At 45.8% G+C, this 24,311-nt stretch overlaps 1 protein-coding gene across 1 annotated transcript in view; it reads right to left on the bottom strand.

The window, feature by feature from the left end:
* Window positions 1–24,311, bottom strand: part of NUP133 (nucleoporin 133) — a 942,256-nt gene that overhangs the window by 633,938 nt on the left and 284,007 nt on the right. The window contains exon 10 of the mRNA XM_069234985.1: window positions 6,202–6,349. Coding sequence (XP_069091086.1) covers window positions 6,202–6,349 — 148 coding nt within the window. The remainder of the gene's footprint in view (window positions 1–6,201; window positions 6,350–24,311) is intronic.

Here is a 24,311-nt window from a genome sequence, read left to right as displayed (position 1 = left end):
GCAGTGGGGGAGGGGGTGGACAGGGTTGACCGCTGACTCCCTGATTCACGGGACACTGGGTGCCACACAGAGGCCAAATAGAGACTAGGCAGCAGGCACGGCACATGGCTGGAGCGAAATGGACGCTGTTGATCGCCCCTTCTGTAGCCAAAAATGGGGCAAAAAACAGACTGAGGGGGGCCAGGAACAGCTGCAAGGCCAATGGACTGAGCAGTAACCCAGGACTCCTTAAAATCGATCAAGCACCAAGATACGGGTGAATCATCGAAGGGCATGTCCATAAGCGATTGCTAGACATCCCCTGAAAAGTTAGTCATACACAACCAAAAGTCGTGCCGAAGGGCTTTTGTCAACGCAACCAATCTGCTCAGTAAAGTCGGTGGTGTCCAGTCCACATCGAATTGTGAACTTCGCTAAGTCTCTCCTGTCAGCAACAGCTTGGGAGAGAATGGCCCAGATCTCCTCCAGGGCCTGTGGCAGGACCTGTATGACTTGTATCCCGTAAACTGTGGGTGTAACGGCCCAAAAGGTATGCAGTGTTTACGGACCGAAATGCCAAGACTGGAGGAAGAGAACATTTTCTTCTCAAGATGGTCCAGCTTTTTTTTATTCCCTGTCCACGAGTGCGGAAAGGAATACGCCCAAAGAGGAAGAAGCCTGAATGACTAAGCTCTCAGGCATAGGTTGTTGGGTCAGGAATTTAGGGTCGTTAGGAGCAGGCCAATGGAGGCGGTCGATTGTCCTGTTGACAGGCACCCCTGTGCCAAGTGTAGACCACATCCCCAGCAGGACTTCAATGAGGGCCTCACTGAAGTGCAATAGGGGTTCAAATGTGGAACCACCATTGTGTAGGAGGCTCCCTTCTCCATAGCCACCGTACACGATAGAGGGAGAAAGCATGCCAGAGACGGGGGGAGTCCACCCCACTGGCTTCACCCAATTCCTGAGCCCAGTCTACCTAAGACTCCTCAAGTTGGTATTCTAGAGGCTTCAGCCACCCTTCCATACTCTCATTGTATCCATACCCATAGGTATAAGGGTCAGGATCCAACCTGGAGAGAAGTATCCCTGTCGAAGTCTGAATTGGCATCGGGCGACATTGTTTCTACTTGGAGTCAGGAATGAGTATGGGATCAACACTGATTATGTGCCTGTTAGACTTGGCATCCTTGGCGTGGTCTCCCCTAACTCTTTGCCTCTGTTTCTCAGGTTGTTGATGTGTGCTGCGCTTTTTTGCTGTTTGATACTCAGGACACTTTACCACTGCTATCCAGTGCTGAAGTGCAAGTGCTCCTATGTAAAGTGTATGTGTAATTGGCTTTCCATGATTGGTATATTTGATTTACTAGTACATCCCTAGTACAGTGCACTAGAGGTACCCAGGGCCTGTAAATCAAATGCTTCTAGTGGGCCTGCAGCACTGGTTGTGCCACCCACATGAGTAGCCCTGTAAACGTGGCTCAGACCTGCCATTGCAGTGTCTGTGTGCGCAGTTTTAAACTGCCAATTAAACTTGGCAAGTGTACCCACTTGTCAGGCCTAAACCTTCCCTTTTCATACATGTAAGGCACCCCCAAGGTAGGCCCTAGGTAGCCCCATTGGCAGAGTGCAGTGTATGTTTAAGGTAGGACATACACTAATGTGTTTTATATGTCCTAACAGTGAAATACTGCCAACTTTGTTTTTCAATGTGAAAGGCCTATCTCTCTCATTGGTTAACATGGGGGCTACCTTTAAATAATATTAAAGTGCAGATTCCCTTAGGGAGCAGACAGAAATACAGAGTTTATGGTCTCTGAACTCACAATTTAAAAATACATCTTCTAGTAAAGATTGTTTTTAGACTGTGTTGGAAAATGCCACTTTTAGAAAGTAGGCATTTTCTTGCTTAAACCATTCTTTGACTCTGCCTGTTTGTGGATTCCCTGCCTGGGTTAGTTTGACAGTTGGGCTGTTTGCACTTCTCCTCTAGACAGTGACAGAAAGGGAGCTGGGGTGTAGCCTACATAGCCTGATGAGCCATCTGTGCTGGGAGGGAGTGAGGAGTGGGCACTCACACCTGAAAGGGCTGTGCCTGCCCTTACACAATGAAGTCCCCAAACCCCTGGTGTGGGTCTGGGGCCTGTCCTGGCCTAGGCAAGATCTTATAAACAAGAAAGACTTTCATTTGAAGTTTGCCAACTTCCAAGGCAGAGAGGGGTATAAGTTGTGACCCAAAACCCTTGAAAATTATATCACTTCTGGATTCAAGAGGAACCTCTGCCAAGGAGAAGAGCTAAGAAGTAGTGCTGCCCCTGCCTGTGACTGTGCTTTGAGGGCTACCCTGCAGTTGCTGCTTCTGCCTGTGAAAGGGGACAAAGACTGAACTTTTTTGTGAATTCCTGCTTGAGAAGAATCTCAAAGGGCTTGAACTGAGCTTGCCTTCTGTTGTTGAGGGCCATCAAAGACTTCCCCTGCCAGCACCTGGACTCTGCTGAGACTCCTGCCCTGCCAAGTGGTGCCCTATCCAGTCCCTGGGCCCTTGAAAGGTGAAGCTGGCAGACAAGAACTGAAAATCCATGCAAAGAACACCGTGCAGGGAAATTTGACACACCTAATGCAACGCAGCTGATAAACGACGCACCGCCTGCTTAGCAGCTGAAATCGACTCTCCACCTGCATCGTGGCTGTGAGAACGACACACAACCACCACCTATGGAGGCTGATAACGCAAACCTCATGCAGTTTAGTTTTCAGATACCACACTACTGGATTTTCCACCCATCGTCCCTGGACGTCCAATTCAACCTGACTTTGCACGGATCTGAGGTGCCCCGTCAGGAAATTGACGCATTGCTCTCTTGTAAGGGAGAATAACAATGCATTGCTGACCCGACTGGAGAAGAAAACGACGTACGGCCTCCCTTGCAAGGAAGAGATCGACGCATCGCTGTCTTTTCTGACGCATGCTCACCCGTGCGGCTTTATTTTTGATGCTAACCAGGTACTTTGGGTAACAAAAGCATTCTCACTGGTTTCCAAGGATTAAGACTCTTATTCTTTTAAAAATTCATATCTTGACTTGTGTATGTTAGAATTTTGCCATTTCGGTCTTGTTTGATGTAGATAAATATTACCTATTTCTCTAAACTGGTGTGGTGTCCATTTTGTAGTGTTTTCACTGTATTACTGTGTGTGTTGGTACAAATACTTTACACATGCTTCTGAAGTTAAGCCTGCCAGCTCGTGCCAAGCTACCTAGGGGCTGAGCGGGGGTTAACTGAGGGGTGATTCTCCTTTACCCTGACTAGAGTGCCCTCACTCACTTGGTCAGGGGATAACCTGACTGCCAACCAAAGACCCTATTTCTAACAATGCCCAACCGACATCGGGAGCATCTACTTCTGCACTGCTGCCGGAGAAGATCACAATGGCATGACTGCTGTCGGCTCAGATCCAGGGGTGCCCTCTGAAGTCGAGGCTGCAGCTGCTTGTGTGGAACATGAGGGGGGCCTCCGCCGACCTGCCTGGGCCCGAAGGCATCACAGAAGTGTTGATCTGCCCAAATATGAGGTGCCTGGCCTCATAAAACTCCCTGAGTTGGGCAGGGGGGCTCCAGCTCTAGAAAACTCTGGCAGTTGCGGAGCCGACCCAGAAGCAGGCTCCAAGTACAGAGGCCTAGAAGGACGAGCTCCTCCCATGTCACATCAGCCAAGCAAAGGGGTGAATCCGAAGAACACATTTTCTTCTTTAATTTCTTTTTCTTAAGACCCAAATGTCCCGAAGACTTGGAGTAGGACGAGGCGAGCAGTGATGGCTCGGCGAACGGTCTTGTCACCTGCCTCTAGAGCGAGAAGGGAGCGACGCGGAGCCGACTGCCGGGCCGCCATGAGCTTCAGGGACAGATCCCTCAAAGCCTGCTGGTACATGGTCCGACAGTTGGGGCACGTCATGGTTGCACTCAAGACACTACAAGCACACAAGGTGCAGATCCGTCACCGACATCATGCAGTGTCAGGAGTCACACGGCTTGAATTCGGTCTTACATGAAGACATCTTGACGCACCAAGAATGTCAAAAAGTTAGACAAGAGTGTTGAAAAGTCAGTCAAAATGTGACAGTAGTTCTTCTCTAGATCTGTACTTAGGGGGTGATTCTGACCCCGGCGGTCTTAGACCGCCGGGGCCAGGGTCGGCGGGAGCACCGCCGACAGGCCGGCGGTGCCCCGCAGGGCATTCTGACCGCGGCGGTAAAGCCGCGGTCAGACCGGCAACACTGGCGGTCTCCCGCCAGTGTACCGCTGCCCTATTGAATCCTCCAAGGTGGCGAACCGGATGGCGGTAGGGGGGGTCGCGGGGCCCCTGGGGGCCCCTGCAGTGCCCATGCCACTGGCATGGGCACTGCAGGGGCCCCCGTAAGAGGGCCCCTAAATGTATTTCACTGTCTGCTGCGCAGACAGTGAAATACGCGACGGGTGCAACTGCACCCGTCGCACAGCTTCCACTCCGCCGGCTCGATTACGAGCCGGCTTCATCGTGGAAGCCTCTTTCCCGCTGGGCTGGCGGGCGGCCTGAAGGCGACCGCCCGCCAGCCCAGCGGGAATGTCAGAATTACCGCCGCGGTCTTTCGACCGCGGAACGGTAACCTGACGGCGGGACTTTGGCGGGCGGCCTCCGCCGCCCGCCAAGGTCAGGATGAGGGCCTTAGTCTGGTGTGGAAAGAAAATAACTCAGTGCACCAGGGTGGCTCCTATACGACCGCAACGTCATCACAGTGACCACGACTCCAACAACAGAGTCGACTGATTCTACCTGACAGTGAGCAAGGGTACTACTAAAAGAAAAATCTCCAGATCCAGTCTGACGCCTGGGGGAAATTCTAAGGTAAGGAATCTGAACTAGCAGTCTCTATCTCATGTATATGCCATTCATCTGGTCTCTGCTTAAACATATTCTAAATTAAACTAAAAAAATAAAATTTCAGCCTACATAGGAGACTAGATCAGATACACTTGAACTTTAGTTCATAGCAAGTATCCACAGCATTTCCTCAATCAGAGGACCTACAGGCATTAAGCTGACATTGGTTACTTCAGCCCCAACCAACCCAGAAAAGATGTGTGACTGGAGACTGAATGTATAAGGTGCATCAGTGTAGAAGCAACACCAAGACAGCCACCCACGTCTTGCTGCAAGTTCTACACATTGAGGTTTATAATATACATAACGTCTGTCTTATTAGGCACGACTGGTCATGCAGTAACCACAAAGGTACTCCTGGTGCTTGGCAGCACGTTGATTTTCAATTTGAAGTCCTTTCCTGGCTTAGTTGAAGTTCTGTGCAGAAGAACAAATAACTAGGGAGATGGGACCTGTGAAAATGTATCTACTTACCTGAAAAAGTAAATGAGGAAACCTTGGGGGATGGAGGTCAGCAGAGAGGTGCACATTAACTGTGCCCTGCTATCTGTAAGTGATATATGTTAAAAAGAAGAATAAAATGTACAGCTATCAATGGTGTCACTAGTCCCCAAGTAAAGGGGATTAAGGCTTGCTTGTAAAGATAGCCTTCTGTCTTTCAAAATGTGTAGAATCTGTATTCCTCAAGTGTGCCTCACAATTATTAAATGATGCTCACAGCATTTAGGGTCCAATTGTATGACCAACAGTAGATAGATAAAGTTCCTAACAGTACTAAAAGAAGAAAGAAAACATACTGCTCCACTCAATCAATAAGCTAGCAAGAAGAAAGCAGGAAGAGCAAAGCAAATCTGTTCAGGTGCAGAAAAGACAGTAGGAGTCGCTAATGGCTAAGTTGCATCAGGGACATACTTGCTATTTGACATCCGATTTGTCCTCTATGGTTGGTCACCCCAAGGGTGTGAAATAAAGGGGCATTACGACTTCAAACTGCCAAATAGTACAAATATTTATCTGTTTTATAGTTAAGGTTTGAAACTATCCCTGGTTTTGCAAAAGTCATCACCCCATACAAGTCATCCAGTTTATAATTTCGCTTCCACCAGAACAGACCAACACAACAACTTCTATACAATGTATTGTATAACTACAAGTCTATGGTGCCTAAGGAAAATGCATTATTGGACATGCAAAGATTCATGACTTAATCTCTGCTTCAAGAAGCTCAGATTTAGTTACTTAATTTAAAAAGTTAGTTTTTCCCCAACAGTACAGCCTTCGCAAAGTGCTATAATAGTATTACCTTGTGCACCAAAAGTTATTTTCTCCTGAGGTAAAGAGCTCCTGCCAACTCCAGTTGAGCAGGCAAAGACTGAATCTTCAGTGTGCAGAAATGCCGCCTGGCTGGAAAACTCTGGTATGACAAGCTGACAAAACAGTGATTCCTCTGACTGAAAGAAATATAATAGTTAAATACAGAACAAAATGTAAGTCAGTCAAAGATCTTTATTCGGCGATTGCCATAAAAGTACAAATTAAGATCACATTTTCAAATGAACAGACAGACAGGAAAAACAATAAAACACATCTTACATATGTTGCAAAAAAGAGGGCAAAGTAATCTAATCCAAGTTCCTCTTTCACAGATATTCCAATGTTCTTTATCAGATCACTTCCTAGTGTCATGAAATATAATACCAAAATCTGTTTAAATACCCGAAAATGTTATAAAAACCTTACTTCCTATGGAATAAACTATCTTAAACCACATATATAAAGTATAAAATTTTGGACATAAAATAGGTTTTAAAAATCAACATAGGTGAGATTAATAAGTCAAATAATATTAATACCGATTCCTAATAGCAATAGATCTAATAAAATGTAAAACCTGAGAACAAATTTTGACATTTGGTAATTTCTGAAAATATATCAAAGCTTCCTTATAATGGCTCGGTATTAATGTGCGTAAAATAGGTAAGATAAAAGTATTTCTAGGGGTGGCGTAAAGGGAGCAAAAGAGAAAGAAGTGAGAAGTACTTTGCTTTGAGCTAGCATCGCAGGGGCAAGGATGTAAATCTTTTTGACAGATACACTGCTTGGGAAAGGCCACCTTAAAAATGAATAAAATTTAGTCTAAAAAAGATTAAAAGAGCATATATTTTTCGGCATGAAAACCAAGTCAAATAGGGTTCAATATGTAAGGCCGTAACAATCTGGGTATAAGAATCTAAAGATTTCAGATTCAAACAGCTATGAAGTCTTAAGTGCAAAGTATGCTCAGAGTGACGTGCTTTCAGCAAGGACCTTGCAGTTCCAAAATGTAAGTCTATTACTGAAGTTACATCCATAGCAGCTGCAACCCACCCCAAGATCAACAAAACAATACATAGGCATTCATTTCCTCAACATTCTTCCAACAGCTTTATACACTTAAGACTAAAATATAATGTACGTTTTAAGTGCTAAATCCGAAATTGCAGCTTGGGTCTGCACTAGTAAAAAAGGTTCTTAAATGACTTAAAGTTAGACTAGTTAACACATTTTTCAAAGGAGATTATTAATTCTACTTGGGATCCTCTCCCTTTGAACACCATGGGGATTCCACAATAGTTAATTTCTCAATACATTGCCCACCAGATGCTTTTGCCAGCACCACAACGTCAAACTCCAGATAAACCAATCTTGCTTAGCTTAAAATCAGCCTGGTGAAAAAAACGTCTGTGAGAAGGCAAAAAATAGACAGATGACAAAGGGACATTTCTGACAGAGTTGATGAAAAAGAATACATTTTCAAAAGCCCGTAAGACTATTCCCAATATAACATAAATTTAAAGAAAATTGGTTTAACAAAGTCTGGGAGTGTCTGCTAGTCTTTCAATTTGTTGGCAGTTGCATTTTGTATTATTTTCTCCCAGCACAGGAGCTCCGAGATGAAGGCCACAGAGTGAATCATCAAGCTGATGCAAACAGAGAGAATTTTACAAAGTGTACAAAATATGCATTAACAAAAGAAACAAAACGTCGGTAACACTGCTTCTTGCCACAGATTCCTCACATTTTGAATTGCCCTTTTAGGTGTCAGACTGGTACAGACAAACATTTTCCAAGCATTATCTCTCTGGGTCAACCAGGTGGCATCATGCGGCTTCTACCACAATTTGTGTCAGGACATGACAACATAGGAGTATGTTAGGTGGTAACTGGATTACTGCAGACAGCTCCTGTTACTTTTTCCTTTGAGGCAGGTAGAGAGGAACCAAGAGAGATGACTGCAACAATTACGGCAAATAAAATCTTTGCATATTTTGTCATCTTAGTTGTCATGGCCCTAACTCATAGAGGATGAGGTAGGGAGGAAATTAACCAGCAGAAACATTACTTATCTACCAAAATGAGGCGAGGCTCCATTCCCATCCAAAGGCTTAGCTTCAAGTATCTGGGGATATATATCATTCGTGAACCCAGTCTGACCTGGAGTCAAAACATGACCCCCCTTCTGACCACTGTGAAGGCAGACCTCCAGGGCTGGGCACCACACCCACTCAATGGGTTGGAATGTGTGGTCTTATTTATTTCCACAGGTGTCCATACATTCTACAAAACATTTCACTTTAATCCTGCATCAATGGTTTCAAGACCTCAGTGCTCACATACGGGCAGTCCTATGGGCAAACTGGACACCCTGCACTGGCTGCCCGGACAACCTGGCATACCGGAATGAGCTTTCATTGCTGGGATTGGACAAGGTGATGGGACTGTTATACAGGAAACTCTTCCACAGCATTTACCAGAACACACTAAAGCATTATTCCTCAACTGGAGGGTAGTGCTGAGCTCCACCGGTGGGAACACAGTTTACCACAACAAACCCCCTTCTTTGGAAGGGCATGCATCTTACATACACAGCATGACTTGACAGCTTCCACAAATAGGATAGAATAGCAATCACAACGTTGGGGATATCTGGCAGGGTAATCACATTTGCTCCTTTCAAAAACTCCAAACTCTCCTATGACAATTCCAGAAATATTTACAACTATGACACACTGCTCCCATACAGAGCTCTTCTGGTTCTTCTCCCATTGTTTAACCCATATGAGGCTAAGCGACTCAAAGGCGACCTAGGGAAGGGAGGGATCTCTCAAGTATAACACACCCTTAAAACAACGCTCCCCTTTGCAGTGCTGAAATCAAAACAGGAAAGATGGATTGGCCCCCTAGATGATCAGGATTGGTGACTATCATGTATGGTTCCATGAGAGATTGATAGCTCCAAAATGATAATGATACAACTACACTATCTGCATACAACATAGCTCACCCACCGTGAGATTACGGCAAGTAGGCAAACTTCCAGACTGGACCTTCTTCCAATGTCCTCAATAAGAAGCTGACTTTTACCACATAGCTTGGCAATGCTCCCAGACTGCAACCTAATGGTGACAAACAGAAGGAGCTCTTATGAGGTACCAAAAAGAGCTGTCACCTGGGTAATCTATGTTGGGAGTACTGGATGATCTGGAAGAGATCGGGGGACCACTGTCTGATCAGCATGGCAATGGTGATTGCCAAGAGAGGCATTGCTCGGAAACGAAAACTGAAAGACCCGTCAAAGATGACAGAGTGGGAAGCACATATGGACTGGTGCACCAAGCTGGAGGAACCTATTTATGTAGATTGGGGTTATCCTTGTAAACATGAACAAATGTCAGGTAAACTGTGCAAAGATTACGGTCTTTTTGAATAATAAACTAGAGATGGAGTAGTGGGTCATGAGTGTTCACGTCACGTTTGCATGTCCTGCCACTTTTGTTATACCCATCTATAAAAGAAATACAAATTGTTTCCCAAAAAAAGAATAAGTAAGCAAAAGTGAGTGCAGGCCAGTTACAAAGTGGGTGGAGATAAGTGAGAGCTAGTCAGTGTGTGTGTGTGTGTAGGTGTGAGAATCCATGAGTGTGGGTGACAGTGAACGGCAGTGGCAGCATTAATAAGTTACAATGAGTAAGGGAAAGTGAGGAGAGGAGGGGGTGGTTAAGAGTAACAGAATGAGGAAGTGAGTGAGTGTGTGCTCTGGAATAAGTGAGTGAAGCAAAGCAAGAGAGAGGATGACTGAGTATTAATGACTGTGGAACGGTAAGCACATCTGAAAGTGAGAATCAGTGAGAATGAATGTGCATGTTTGTAGGAAGGAGTATGAGTGAGAAGGAGCAACAGTGAGTAAAGGTGAATGAGTCTGAGAGACAATGAGGTGTGTGAGTTAGAAAGAGTAAGTGGAGTCATAGATAGTGTGCACATTTCATGCTGTGAGTCTACCACTGGCCAAGGAATGACCTAGGCAATTTTTGACTTATGGGGGAACCCATGGTACCATGCTAGCACTGACATACTGGAGGACACCCATTGCAAAAATACAGGTCCTTCCATACTGGTTATCATTTAGGAACATCCATGGCAAAATGTTTTTGCTGGTATACTGGATATAATTTTAGGCATCAGGGATTGCAACCATGGCTTAAAACATGGGAGCGTGGTGGTTAGAAAAAGGCCTAAACTACAGCTCTGATATACTGAAGTTAATTATTGATATGTAGGAGCAACCACATTATTTGGGCAGCATCAGTGGAAAAATCCTAGTACTGGCATACTGTATGCAATTCTTGTTATAATAAAGTACTCATGATCATGACAAAAGCTGGCAACAACATACTGGTATTCATTTGTGACATGTACGAGCACACACATTTTGTTAGGTATCAATTGCAAAATTCTAGTACTGGTACATTGTTTGAATTCATGGTATAGGAAAGTACATCCATGACATTGGCAAAAGCAATGACATACTGGTGGAAATTATTAACATATAAAGGGAGATGCAGACTAATTTTTTTTTTTTTTTTTTTTTTTTTTTTAAACGGGGTGTACACACTGTGCTTCAAATTGGTCAATAGCCATCACTGCTCTCCTGTCATTGGTAAGCTGGAGAAGAATAGGGCGGATTTGTGCCCAAGCAGTGTTAATGAAAGCCTCAATGTTATGTTTTCCTCAGCACTGCCTAATTAAATAAAGAGCACTGCAGGCAGAGTCCAGGGTCATTATGTGCACCCTGTTGATACACCAGTGAGAAATTTTTTACCAAAAGCTATATTTTTTCATAAGTTTATGTGAAAATTGTGCTTTAAATCACAAAATTTGACCACGTTTTTCAACATTTTCTCAATAAACCTTTATAACCCTCCTAAGAAAAATCCAGCTACTTTCACTTGCTCACTAACTGGAATTTGATAGTACGTCCCCCACACTATCAAATCTCTGCCTTCACAATGAAAGAGCCTGTGACACGAGATGCTATTGGTAAGATTCCCCATCACTGTGCCCATTTCCACAGGCAAATCACTTCCCAGCGTAAGTTCCACATTCACACATCGTACTGTCTGTTGATATAACAGATGGTGTCCTCCAACACAATATGAATGTTGCTTACTGTTGTGGAAGAGAGAAATACCCAATTGCAAGTCAAACTGCCTGCAGCCTAAACACATTTTATTTGTAGGCACTGCTCCAACATCGATCAAAAGCCCTACGTCATTAAGTCACCAAGCTGGACATCCCAACACAGCAAATAGGCATCTGAGACCATGGTAACCGGAGGCTGTGGAGGGCTGACAGAACAACTCACCAAAAGGCTAAACGGTTCATTCACTAGAAGCAAATCGGATCGAAAGAGATCCTTACCTGAGCCGTGAAGCTGGAGCCACTGTAACCTCATGTAGCACTGAAGAGTCTGTCATATGCCACCAAAAGGATGCACAATGCTATAAAACCAAAGACAACTGCAGAATCGGGCTCCGCATCAGAAACTTGAGAATCTTCTCCTAGATGCTTCAATTTTCTGAAGAGGAAGTAAAGCCTTTATGCACGCCCTGTCTTGTTTCACTACTATACATGCCAGTCTCAGTGTAGGCGACAGGTGAGACTTTTGGGTATTGATGGTAAAGACCAAGCCATGGTAAAGAATCTGTATCCACTTAAAATATTATCTGACCAGAGCTCTGAAATTTGTATTTCACTAGCCAGTGGTCAAAGTATGCAAATACATGGATTCCTGCTAGTCACCGGGAAGCTGCCGAAAAATGCCAGGACTTTCATGAAGACTCACAGAGCTGGTGTCACTCCTAAAAATTTAAATTTGAATAGATAGTTCTGAGAGGTTGTATGAATAAACAAAGCCTACCTTTACTATGCATGCCTGTACCATAAGTCCTTTACCATGCAGATGCAGTTACCACACATGCCTTTACCATGCATATGCCTTTACCACACATGGTAAGTACTTACTTATGCCTACTATCACTCCTGAGCTATAAGTTTCAACCAGGACTCTTCAGCTATTGCGGTCTTGTGATATTCTTACAATCTGATTCCAGGTGTAACCCATCCCCTTGCATTCGGCCTCAAGGACTACATCAGGCTTTTCTTGGCCTTCCTCTTTTCCTTTTCCATTGGAGGGTTACTTACAAGTTACTTACTTTCGGTAAGGCATTATCTGGTAGAGACAAACTTTAGTTGCAGATTCTTTACCTTTTGAATTCCCCCCCAGCTTCAGCTTTATCCAGGGAAGTATCTGAGCAGTACCCCTTCACCCCGTTAAGTGGCATTGATGGGCTCCGCGTCAGTCATTGTCCACGCCAGATATGACGTCGCAGGTCATTTATAGGCCCTGGTGCACTAATGTCCGTTTCCTTTCATGACTTTCCACAACAGAAGCGAAGAACCATGAAGAACACTGAACACTGACTAAGGGAGACACTGCCCCTAGAAATCAGTATGCAGAGCAGGGGAGGATGAGTGGGTCGGTAGGAAATCTACAACTAGAATATGTCTCTACCAGATAAGGCATTATCGAAAGTAAGTAACTTGTTCATCTTAAATAGACTTCTAGTTGTAGGTTTCTTACCTTTTGAATAGATACCCAAGTTATACCATCCCTGGAGGTGGGTCTGGATCTGCGAAACAAGATGATACTAGAAAGTCCTGCAGGACGAACAGGCAAAGTACCCATCTCTATGGACCTGAATGTCCAGGCAGTAGGGTTTGGTAAACATGTGCAGAGATGCCCACATTGCCCCTTGACAGATGTCATGGACTGGAACTCCTTGTGATAACGAAGTGGCTGCATGTAGCTCTGGTAGAAAGAACACACACACTCATGAGGTTGCTGCATTGCAGACTTTAATGCAGAGTATGACCCGTCTGGAGATGGTCAGCTTCTGCACTGCCTGACCTTTTTTCGCACCCACATAACCGACAGAGTTGACCATCCACCTGGAACGCTTTTTTATGATCAAGGTAGAACGCCAACTCTCTTTTTGGGTCCAGGCGGTGGAGTCTCTTCTCTTCCTTAGAAGGATATAGGGGTGTTTAAAAAGTAGGCAATGTGATGGTTGGCTTACACGAAAAGGTGCAACCACTTTTGGTAGCAAAGAAGCACTTGTGCGTATGACTACTTTGTCAGGATAGATTAAAAGGTGGGGCAGCTTAGATTACAATGCCTGCAACTCACTCATCCTGCGGGTAGGAGTAATGGCCACTATGAAGGCTGTTTTCAAAGTGAAGCCTGAGAGGACAATTGTGGAGAGGCTCGAAGGGAGCACACATTAGAAATGTCAAAACCAAATTCAGATCCCATTGGGGCATAATGAATGGGGATGTAGGAGAGAGATATTTAAGACCTTTGAGGAACCTAAGTACAAGACCTAAACAAGGAAGGTTGATCCAGCAACCTCAAAAAGCAGAAATAACAAACAAAAACCCTTTAGGAGAGCCCATAGCAGAGCCCTGCCCGGCCAGGGAAAGGATAAACAACAGGACCGCAGAGAGAGGGGCAGAAAGGGGGCAACAGACTTGTCTGTGCACCATGCCACAAATTTCTTCCAACGACAGGCGTACAACCATTTTGGTGGCTTGATGCCTAGCTGCCCAGATTACATTTCAGACTTCAGGAGGAAGGTCAAAAGTTCTCAATTGTCGCCCCTTAATCTCAATCTTCATGCAAGAAGGCAGAGAGGGGACAGGTTTGGGTGCAGAACCCTCCTCTTCTGCGACAGAAGATCCTCCCTGAGAGGCATTCATATCAGAGGCTCGATGGACATGATCAACAACTCTCAATACCAGACTCTCCATGCCCAGTCCGGAGCCATAAGCATTACTTGGGCCCAGTCGTTCTTGATCTTCTTGAGAACTAATCAGCAGAAGTTGTATGGGTGGAAAAGCATACAGGAGTCCAAGAGAGCCATAACCTCCTCTCAGAGAAATGCCAAGTGATCCTCTGTCATCTGATCGTAGGATGGTGACATGGATGGAGGGGTAGTCCTGAAGGAGAGGGTTTAGTCCCTTCGGACTATCTGCAGAACCCACCTGTCGGACATGATGAATTGCCAGTGGAGCAGGTGATGGTGAATCCTGCCTCTGACTGGCACCTGGTGGGGGGGGAAGAGTCAGACTATGAAGGTTTGGAGGCAGCTGCACGAGGTTGGGGGCGGGGGGGAGGCTACCCAGACCTCTGGCTCCCTGATCCACAGGACGACGGATCCCATGTCCCCGGCCACGCAGGGGCTGGGCAGCCTGCGTGGCACGGTGGCTGGCAGGAAACAGATGTTGGGTGCCTCTTCTGTAGCCACGAAAGGAGTGAAAAGCAGACTGAGGGGGGCTAGGGGCCGCAGAGAGGCCCAAGGACCTTCCCGTAGTACGAGAATCCTTGAAGCACTTGAGTGCAGTATGTTTTCTCTCTGAAGGGATGGGTGCCATCAAAGGGCATGTCTAAAAGATTGGCTTGGACATCCCTCAAAAAGCCAGACGTACTGAACCAGGTATTACATCCCAGGGTCACCATCCGTGAAACCACTCTGCCCAGTGAGTCGGTCAATCGACAATCGAGGCCTCCACTGACTTCAGCAAGCGTATCCAACATCCTTTCACCCCTATACATCCTGGTATAGGTACTCCTGTCTTCTGGGTAATCCTTGGGTGTGGACACTCTCCAACCTCCCTCCTCTATTTGGGTTTCGTCAGGGTCAAGGGAAGGGTCCTGAAACTCACAAATTTCTACCACGACATTCCTGTGTTAGCCTATGGGATGACCTGGTAGGTAACCACTCTGCACCCGGTCACTAGGGACACTCGCTGTACTTATCTCTGTTGTTTTCGTTCTTCTCCAGCCACTAGCTAACTACCACACTCATCCTGGTTGGGTTCACTAGCTCACATTCCACTTACTTAATATATGGTTGCCTCCCCCCAACCAAATAGGGCCTTGTACATTTTATACTATTTGTGTTTGTTATTTTGTGTATATATTGTGTAGAGCTCTACAAAGGGGGATTATACCAATGCTAGCCTAGTAGGTAGTGGTGTAATAAAGAATCCTTTATTTTGCAACACTTGTGTGGTTCTTTCTTGTGTGAGAGTTACTGTCTGACTACTGTGGTATTTCAAGTGCTTTACATTCGTCCTAGATAAGCTTTAGCTGCTTGTAGGGTAACCTTTAGGGCGAGGGGGGCATGTGGTCCCACACCCTGGGCCGATTTCAGCCTTAGAGGCCCCCAACCCCAGGGACCCTCTACTGTTAAATGTGAGTGCCCTGGGAGTCACCCAGGCAAAAAGAACAGATGGGCAAAATGCTGAACAATGCAAACATTCACCCCCGTCACAAAGATCTTGGTTTAAGCCATTGTTTCACCACGACACTCGAGTTTGGACCCAGCCATATGCAAATCAGTCTTGACTGTGCTCCCTATGGGAACAGTCCAGCCCGAACTGCCAGAATATAGATCACCCAGGGGCGGCTGCCACTAGGTAGGTATAGTTAGGACCAAGTTTCCATAGAAAGATCGGTTTTTATTTTGCTAATAATTTTGTCGCCACTTGATGAATCTTCACTAAATTTTCCAAGAAAATGTGACTATTGGAGGGGGGGGGGGTAGAGAGAGAAAGAGAGAGAAAGAGAGAAAGAGAGAAAGAGAGAAAGAGAGAAAGAGAGAAAGAGAGAAAGAGAGAGAGAGAGAGAGAAGAGAGAAAGAGAGAAAGAGAAACCTGATCCTCGTGCTGAGATCTGATTGGCTGTCAACACTTCAACCAGGAAGTGTTGGCAGCCTTCTTGGGACATGGCTGCTACCCCAGGGCTAATTACTGGTCACTGGCATGTGGCAGTGGGGCCTCCTCCACCCCTCACCCCTTCAGACACAGATACTCCAGGATGAAAACAGTTTAATCCAGCATGCACCTCCTCATCCAACTTGTTTCGGCCACAGCCTTGATCAAGGTAAGGAGTGGAAACTGAAAAATACTTTTTCAGTTTCCACTGAGGGGAGTTTCACCTCACTCACTCTGTCTTGCGCGCGCGCACACACACACACACACACACACACACACACACACACACTTACACACTTTAAAAAACACAAAGTTACAGGGATGTTATGGTTAGGCTCACATTTTAAACGTACGAAACAATAGAAATTCATCAGTTATAGTAACCTCAATTAACTATGACTTGTGCCCTAAGGCACATGGCAGACGGCCTCCGGGCACAGGGGTTGTGACCCCAGCCAACTTTGTCTGTTGCAGGAACAAATGACTGTGGTGTTGTCCGTGAGCACCTGCTTCCCCTTGATGGATGCAGGATAGGCTTTCAAAGCCCAGCAAATGTCCTCAGTTCACCGGGACTCTGCCAGAGAGCAAAGGCTTCTGTTCTCCACCTCCCCCCAATGGCCAACCCAAACCAAAAGCAACACATCAGTTACCACATCCTGCTTTGGTAGAGAGAGGGATCAGCCAATTACCTGATTGCGGTCAAGCAGCCACCTCTGCAGATCGTTTACATTCTCTTCCCAAAATCTGGTACAAAAATGTGGTAAGAGGGAACTTCCCCTGATGCTGGGCCCACCGAGACTTCAGATCCCACTGCAGAGCCCACATATGCCACCTGGCGTGCTCAACAGCCAAGATGCGGAAGGCCATCAGTATCAGCGGCCTCAGAGTCAATCTCACTGAAATCCATGACTGAGGATGAAAAATCGGGTAAAACCTGAATGTCGTGGGCTCTTTTCTGGGGAAAGGCACAAAACCAGTTTACTGAATAAGATGAATGTGAGTGTCTGAGAAGGAGTCAGATAGAAGGGCACGTAGAGAGTGAACCCCAAAGATGACAGGAGGTTTGTCGTAGTCTGGAGTTTGCAGACAACTGCCTGGGGCGATCCCGCCTTCAGCAGCCAGTAATCTAGGTAGGGGAAGACTGGCACGCCTGACCACCTAAGGTGTGCTACCACAACTGCCATCACTTTTGTGAATCCCTAAGGGGCACTTACGAGACCAAAAATTAAGCACAGCAAACTGAAAGGGCTTCTGTCTAGCACTAGTCGCAGGTAATGCCAATGGGCAAGAAGGATGGGTATGTGGAAATAGTCGTCCTCCAAGTCCAACACTACCTTCCAGTCTCTAGTGTCTAGGGCAGACCAGACCTGGGCCAAGGATGCAGGTCTAAAATAAGCCAGAGTCCTACGTTGGTTCGGGGCACCAAGTAGTAGCAGGAGCACAGACATTTTCACATTAGTCCCCTTGGCCAAAGGGGCTTGCACTTACTACCACAGTATAGAAAGATGGTAGTCCGTCATTCATTTAGGAAACAGTGGAAGGGGCGGTGGTGCAGAAAGGAAGGGGAGGGCGTAGACCTTTCAAACAATTTGCAGGACCCACCTGTCTGATGTCATGGCCTACCAAAGAGAAATGACTTGTCGAATCCTACCTCCCAATGGGTGGCTATGCTTCAGTAAGGGCAAGGTTTTCTATGTGTGACTTCAGGTCATTAATGCAGTCTGCCAGCACCGGCGGTACCAAAACTCGTACTCAAAAACTGTTTTCTAAGGCCTACTGGTAAGCGTCCACCTGAGGGTCATATGGTCAGGTGCACAAATGGTTGAATATTGGACCTCGTGCCCAGGTGAATTTGCCAGTAAGTTTTTGTGTGGCAATGAAGCATGTCGGACGTTCACAGCAAAATGGTCTAAACATTTAAGTTTATTTTTAATCATGATCATAGGCATAGAGTAAAGATGTATGTGATCTGAGATATAAGACTCATTTTCTAAAATTATTTTGTGAGGAAGATAGCACTGTATGAGCTTCCTTAACAAGGACCTACAGGAGTTTAATAGTGTTTTGTATGTAGAAAGGTTATACACAGTGAGCACCACTAGCCTTCAATATGGTGCTGGTTCCTTCTGTTAATATAGGAAAGTGGCCGAAGATACAGTGAGCCAGTTGGTGAGCAACAGCCGCTGGCTCATGGCAGTTGCTTACTTGAGGCACTTCCTACACATTTTTATGAATTCTTGATTTGTAGGTCCATTGGCACTGGGCTCGGATAAAGTATCACACTTGGGCATAGGGTCTGGCTCGAATCGCACCCTATAAATAACGTTTGCCTGAGGGTGATGCCATATTATATATATATATATATATATATATATATATATATATATATATAAAACATTTTTGTTGGGTGTTTCTAGTGTTAAAGGCTTTGTTGGTGATATTACTTTTGACTGGAGGGAGCCCTTAGTACTTATTTGCTCCCTTTGTAGCTTTTTTTGGGGTAAAATGTTATGGTTTGGCAACCTGAAAATATCCGTTGGATCCTGCCTCCCACTGGGTAGCAATGATTCACTAAGCACACACAAAAGATTTTCTAGGTGTGGATGCAGTGGGATAGCATACTTGGTGCCCGGTTGACCTTAGGCACAAGGGCTGTGGGTACCACAACTGTGACTCCAAAGTGCTGAGCACCTCGCTGGTGTTGGATTAGGTAGTGGTATTGGATACCTTTGCTAAAACTGTGAAAGGAGCTGTAGGAGTGATGCAGCTGCAGACCAGCCCAGGGAGTGTGCTGTGGCTCTGCTCTCCTTGAAATGCTCAAGAGCAGAGTCTTCCTAGTCCCCAAACAAGAAAGTCCCATTGAATGGAATGGCACCTCATATGCCGCCGGACAAAGAAACAGAGGACACTTTAGATGAGCACGTGCCAAATGACTGAACTGTGCTAATTACTTGGTTTCAGAGTAGCCAGGCGGCATAGGGTAGAAGCGAGTCTCAGATGTGGGGGAAGAGGGAGAGAGGCCCACTGGTTGACTTAGTGACGACACACTGGTGTTCCATTTACAGACCCTTTGTGGACGCCCTTTATCTCTTTTGTTTTTTTCTGTTTTATATTACATTTATATTCCACCAGTTCTGAGTGCTTGTATGCGTGAATAGGAAGCAGGAACGACATTTGAAGGAGAGTGTGGTAACGGAGTGAATGGTGAACTCAGTATGCCTCCTGGGGGTGGGAGGTAGGGTCGGAGGATGGTATCATTTTATTTTAGGTATCAATGTTGTTGTTTTTCCATTCTATTCACATTGCGGGTGGAATGTGAGAAATGAGGCAACATTTGTAACATGGAGTGGTGACATGAACATTCCTTCCAGAGTGTATATGACAAAAACTCCTTTCCCTGATCAGATGGGCTTACTCCATCCTTACTTGGAATGTCAATGGGTTAGGCAACAAGATACAGAGTGGGTTGGTTGGCTCCTACATTAGATGCCATAGACCGGACATAGTTCTGTTGCAGGAGACTCATTTGAGAGTGACCCAATGTTGTTAACTGGCCCGAGGTTCACACACCACACTGGCTCATGCAGGCTTCACCTCAGGGCTGCAGGGAGAGTCAACCAGTGGGCCTCTCTCCCTCTCCCCCACAGCTAATCCTGAAATCACCTGCACCCCTTTAGTGTGCAAAAATCATGGGTGTCAGTGGCAATGCATGGATAGGTTTGGGCCCTCCTCAAACGCCACCAGGGACAGACACACTACTAGCCTGATTTGCCAAGCCTCTAGGACTCACTGATTTATGGAGTTGATTCCATCAGACAACCAGTGATTATTCCCATCACTCGGGTGCCCACATAGTGTCATCCCAAGTGGATTATGTGTTTGCCCCTGCGGGCAAAATAGGAACTATTCTAAGGGCATCTAATCATGCCCCTCTGTGGCTCACTCTAGAGTTGAAACGTCAGGATAATGGACGTTACCTTAACGTTAAATGAGTGGGAATTATGAGGCGAAAACGCAGTACATGCCCGTTGTGTGGAAACTGAGCTCTATTTGTCATAAAATGAAACTTCAATAACATCAGCTGTGAGTCTTTGGGAGGAATACAAAACAGTACTGCAGGATCAAGACCAAAATATTACTGCACACAAAAAGAAAAAAGATTACGCAATAATGCTAGAAACTAAGCTTAAACAAAATGTATTGAAGGCCACAGTTTTCCCCAGTCCCCCTCCAATCGAGACGGCTGGATACTAAACATGCTGAATATAAAGCACTGCTCCACAGTGAAGCACCCAACCAATTCCTAGCCATCCAGCACAAGATCCAGGAGATAAAGCAGGCAAACTGCTGGTGTGGTTAGGTCGCTGAAGGATTGAGACAAGATGGGTGTATCATACAGAAGGGGTGGATGGCCACACCTATATGAATGAGGAGGACATAGCAGAGGCTTTTGCTGCCTTCTGAGGCCCTATACAGTGTACATACACAGGCAACAGAGCCAGAAATAGAAGTATATTTGTGAGGAGTGATGGTAGCGTCCTTGAAACTTGAGGATCAAAAGGCTCTTAAAGAGGAAATCTCCCTTGCCAAGATACGGATGGCTATAACCGAATTGAAACGGGGGAAACTCTGGGACCCAATGGTATCCCAGAGGATATCTTTGAGAAAAACGCAACCTTGCTCACCCCCATTTACTCCAAATGTATCTGAGAGCCCAACAAGACGGAATCCGTCCACAGTATCTGCATAAATCCACAACATGATTATACCAAAAGTTGGGAAACCGGCCTTCAAATGTGGTTCATGTCGTCCTATCTCGTAATTAAATATAGAAACCAAAATTCTGGCCACTGTACTGGCCACAAGGCTAACTAGTGTTGTAATCCCACTTATACATAGGTACCAATCTGGATTTCTGCCTCGATGATCAACTAGATATAATTTGAGCAGTCTCTATAACTGGTTGGAGAAGACCCAGTTGCACCCACATCCACACATTTTCATTGCCCAAGACGCCAAAAAAGAATTTGACGCAATTCACTGGCCCTTTCTGATGCAAACCCTATGGAGAATGGGGGTTTCGGCCGCAAGTTTCTAAACCGGACAATACTCCTATACTGAGCCCCCATAGCAGCTGTGCGTGTGAATGGGGTCCTGTGCGCGGACTTCCCATATAGAAAGGGACTCCACAAAGCTGCCCCTTATCTCCCTTTCTCTAGTATTGGAACCCTTAGCCTTCCTTGTTCTAACACAACAGAATATTAGAGGGTTTTGAGTGCCAAGGTCACTGATCGCAGAAGAGAAGGTCTCATTGTATGTGGATGATATCCTCTGATATATTACCAGCCCGAGAGAGTCAATCCCAATGACATTTCATACATTTGATAGATATGGTTCCCATTCATATACACCGTAAACTGGGATAAGTCTGTTCTTTTCCCCACGGGTGGCCATCTGGACCACTCGCTACTTCCTGGGAGACTACGTATAGACCGAGGTGGTTTCCAATATTTGGATTTATGTGTCCCTGAATCGAGAGAGCGCTTTGAAGCAGAACCTTCTAAAAATACAGGCAGCGTTTAAGATGAACGCAGAGCATTGGAGAAAACTGTCCCTAACAATATTGGGAAGAGCGGCCATGTTCAAGATGTTCATACTCTCAAAATACATGAGTACGCTCCATAACACATAATAAGCCATACTGGAGGAGCTGCTTGCAAAGATCGATGAGGAGCTCCGAAAAACACTATGGGATGAGGGGTTGTCATAGAAAAACACTTAAGACATTACAAAGGAATTGGTACAATGGGGGAATCGCCCTCCCAAACATCTGAGCCTATTACTGGGCATCACACCTACTGGTCATTAACTATTGGTGCTATGCCCTGGGGACCACCCGACTCATGCATCACTACCTCTATGTGGGGGAGAGGGGTGCCCGGGCTGCTCCTCGCAACCCGGATAGTGCTCGAGTCTTAGGCTAAGACAAACTGATTTATTGGATGAGAGCAAAGGATCACCCGGGAGTCTCCATTTTGGATGGGAACACGCCTTAATGAACTGTGGAAACTCCAAGGGTTTCAGACTTGGGACCTAATTGAGGGTAGGGATTTTATCTCCTTTTAGACACTCCAGGGGCACTATCAGCTCCACAATACACAACATTACCGATATTTGCAACTTCGGCATGCATGGATAACAGAGGGTATAGACTGACATACTGGATTACGCCCACCTAGAAGGTAGGATACTAATGGATGAAGTGACGGAAAAAGACATACATAAAATCATCAATACCAGTGCACCAGATAGCCTGCAGAAATTGGGGGCTAGGTGGGATTCAGAACTGGGAGAACTGGATGACTCACTGGGACACAGCCCTAATGCACTTGAGGGAAGCTCCAATCAAGTCGCAACAGTAATTTTTTAGCTCAAAATTCTGCCCTGGGTCTATTTTGATCACAAACGACTTCATAAAATTGGGAGGGCTGGATTCCCGGAGATGTAGGAGACAGAGAGGATTTTCTTTTTACATACCCTGTGGACTTACCCAGTTATACACGCTTATATGGAAAATGTGCTGCACGAGATGAGTGGGGTGTTAGGGGCAACAGTCCCTGACGACCCCAAATATATTATTTTGGGGATCCCTACTCACTTCGACGTTCCTCGCATATTGCTACTCTTCTGTAACTTGGGTCTGGTGGTATCTAAAAGAGATGTGGCGAAGTACTGGGAAGTCCCCAAGTCACCAACCATGAAGGAATGGAAGAAGGGGATGGGTTTCTATATTGCTGCTGAGAAGGTCACCCACAAAGCCAGTGGGTGCCCATGTAAATTCACTAAGGTCTGAGGCAGATGGATTTCATACCATAGCCTCGATGTCCCGGAGAAGAGCTGGAGTCCTCACCGATGTAAGATAGAAGCTTGCCTCAATTGTACTGATTGCATCAACCACACTTATCTATACCATATAACCACTACCCACTGTAATACTGTGGAAAGACGTAATCGTTGTTGCCTGGATTATTCCTACCAGTAATGTTTGTTTACCATCTACGGACAGCAGTTTGTGCCCATTTGTACTGTTTCTTCAAAATCTAATGAAAATATTTATTTTAAAAAAAAGAAGGCCCATTTGAGAGGGGCTATTGAGACCACCAGACTCCAAGTTATCATACCAATTGGGGTCTTGGTGGAGCTGAATGATCTCATCTCCCGCTTCATAATCATTATCAGAGTCCATATTGAAAAGTGAATGCAAGGTGTCACATCTTCCCTGTGGAGCAGGAAGAGCAAGCAGAGGAAACGGCATCTCAACTGTCGTCTGGCCTTGCCAGATGTCGTTGGAGTCCTACAGTATTATAGGTAGCTCTTTGTCCGGAGTCAATGGATTCAGTACCTGTGTCAAAATTCCAAAGACCCACATGGATCGTGGGACTGGAGTTAGAGGCCTCCTTTTGGGCCCGAATGGTCCAACTTGTGCTGATGATGAACCCACCGGTGGTACTCCAGGTGGTAGGCCTCTCAGCTCCTCGCGACGCAAATGTGCTCCAAAGGTAATCTAAAAGGTCCGAAGAGCTGGAGCACGACTGGACAAAACTCCTCAACCAGTTGTGTAGTGGCAGATGACCCTGGACACTGAAGTCAGCTAACTCTTGGGACAAAACAGAGATCCATGGTGCCACCCACAAGCCTGAGCAGGCGAATGAAAGTGGGGGCCATGGCTCACTTTGATTTATGATTTTTTTTTTTTTTAACATAACGGACAATTAACAATAAAGGCCGACCTCGCAAGCAGCTTCAGTGACTCCTGGAGGGAGAACAGGACCGGACCTTGACTCAAGCCATGGCTTAGAGCAGTGTCGGCGAGGATGAGTCTTATGCTTGGCAATGTGAAGTTTTGCCTCAGTTACAGATGGCCTTAGGGTTCATTGACGCACAGGCACTGCAGGCCTTGGAGTCATGACAACACTTGACATCACAGGCACACTTGATGGAGATCTGTCAGACATTTGCATGCAACAGTTCCTACAGGGCTTAAAACCTGTTGTTTTAGGGGATGATCTCCCTTGAAAACTGTAGACCATTTGGCAAAATATTGAGGTAACGTGTCTCTGAGAGACGAGAGGGAGTTCTAGATCAGTGTGTGGTAGAGTGGAAATAAAGAACGTATATCAGCGTGTGGGAGTGGCACCCTTATAGGCTTCATATGTCATTTCCGGAGCAGCATTGGTACCAAGCTACTTGGTGCCACCT

This window comes from Pleurodeles waltl, chromosome 5, assembly GCF_031143425.1.
Source record: "Pleurodeles waltl isolate 20211129_DDA chromosome 5, aPleWal1.hap1.20221129, whole genome shotgun sequence".
NCBI classification, from domain to species: Eukaryota; Metazoa; Chordata; class Amphibia; order Caudata; family Salamandridae; genus Pleurodeles; species Pleurodeles waltl.
The sequence above is the reverse complement of the archived record's forward strand: the minus strand, read 5'-3'. Positions and strand labels throughout refer to the sequence as shown.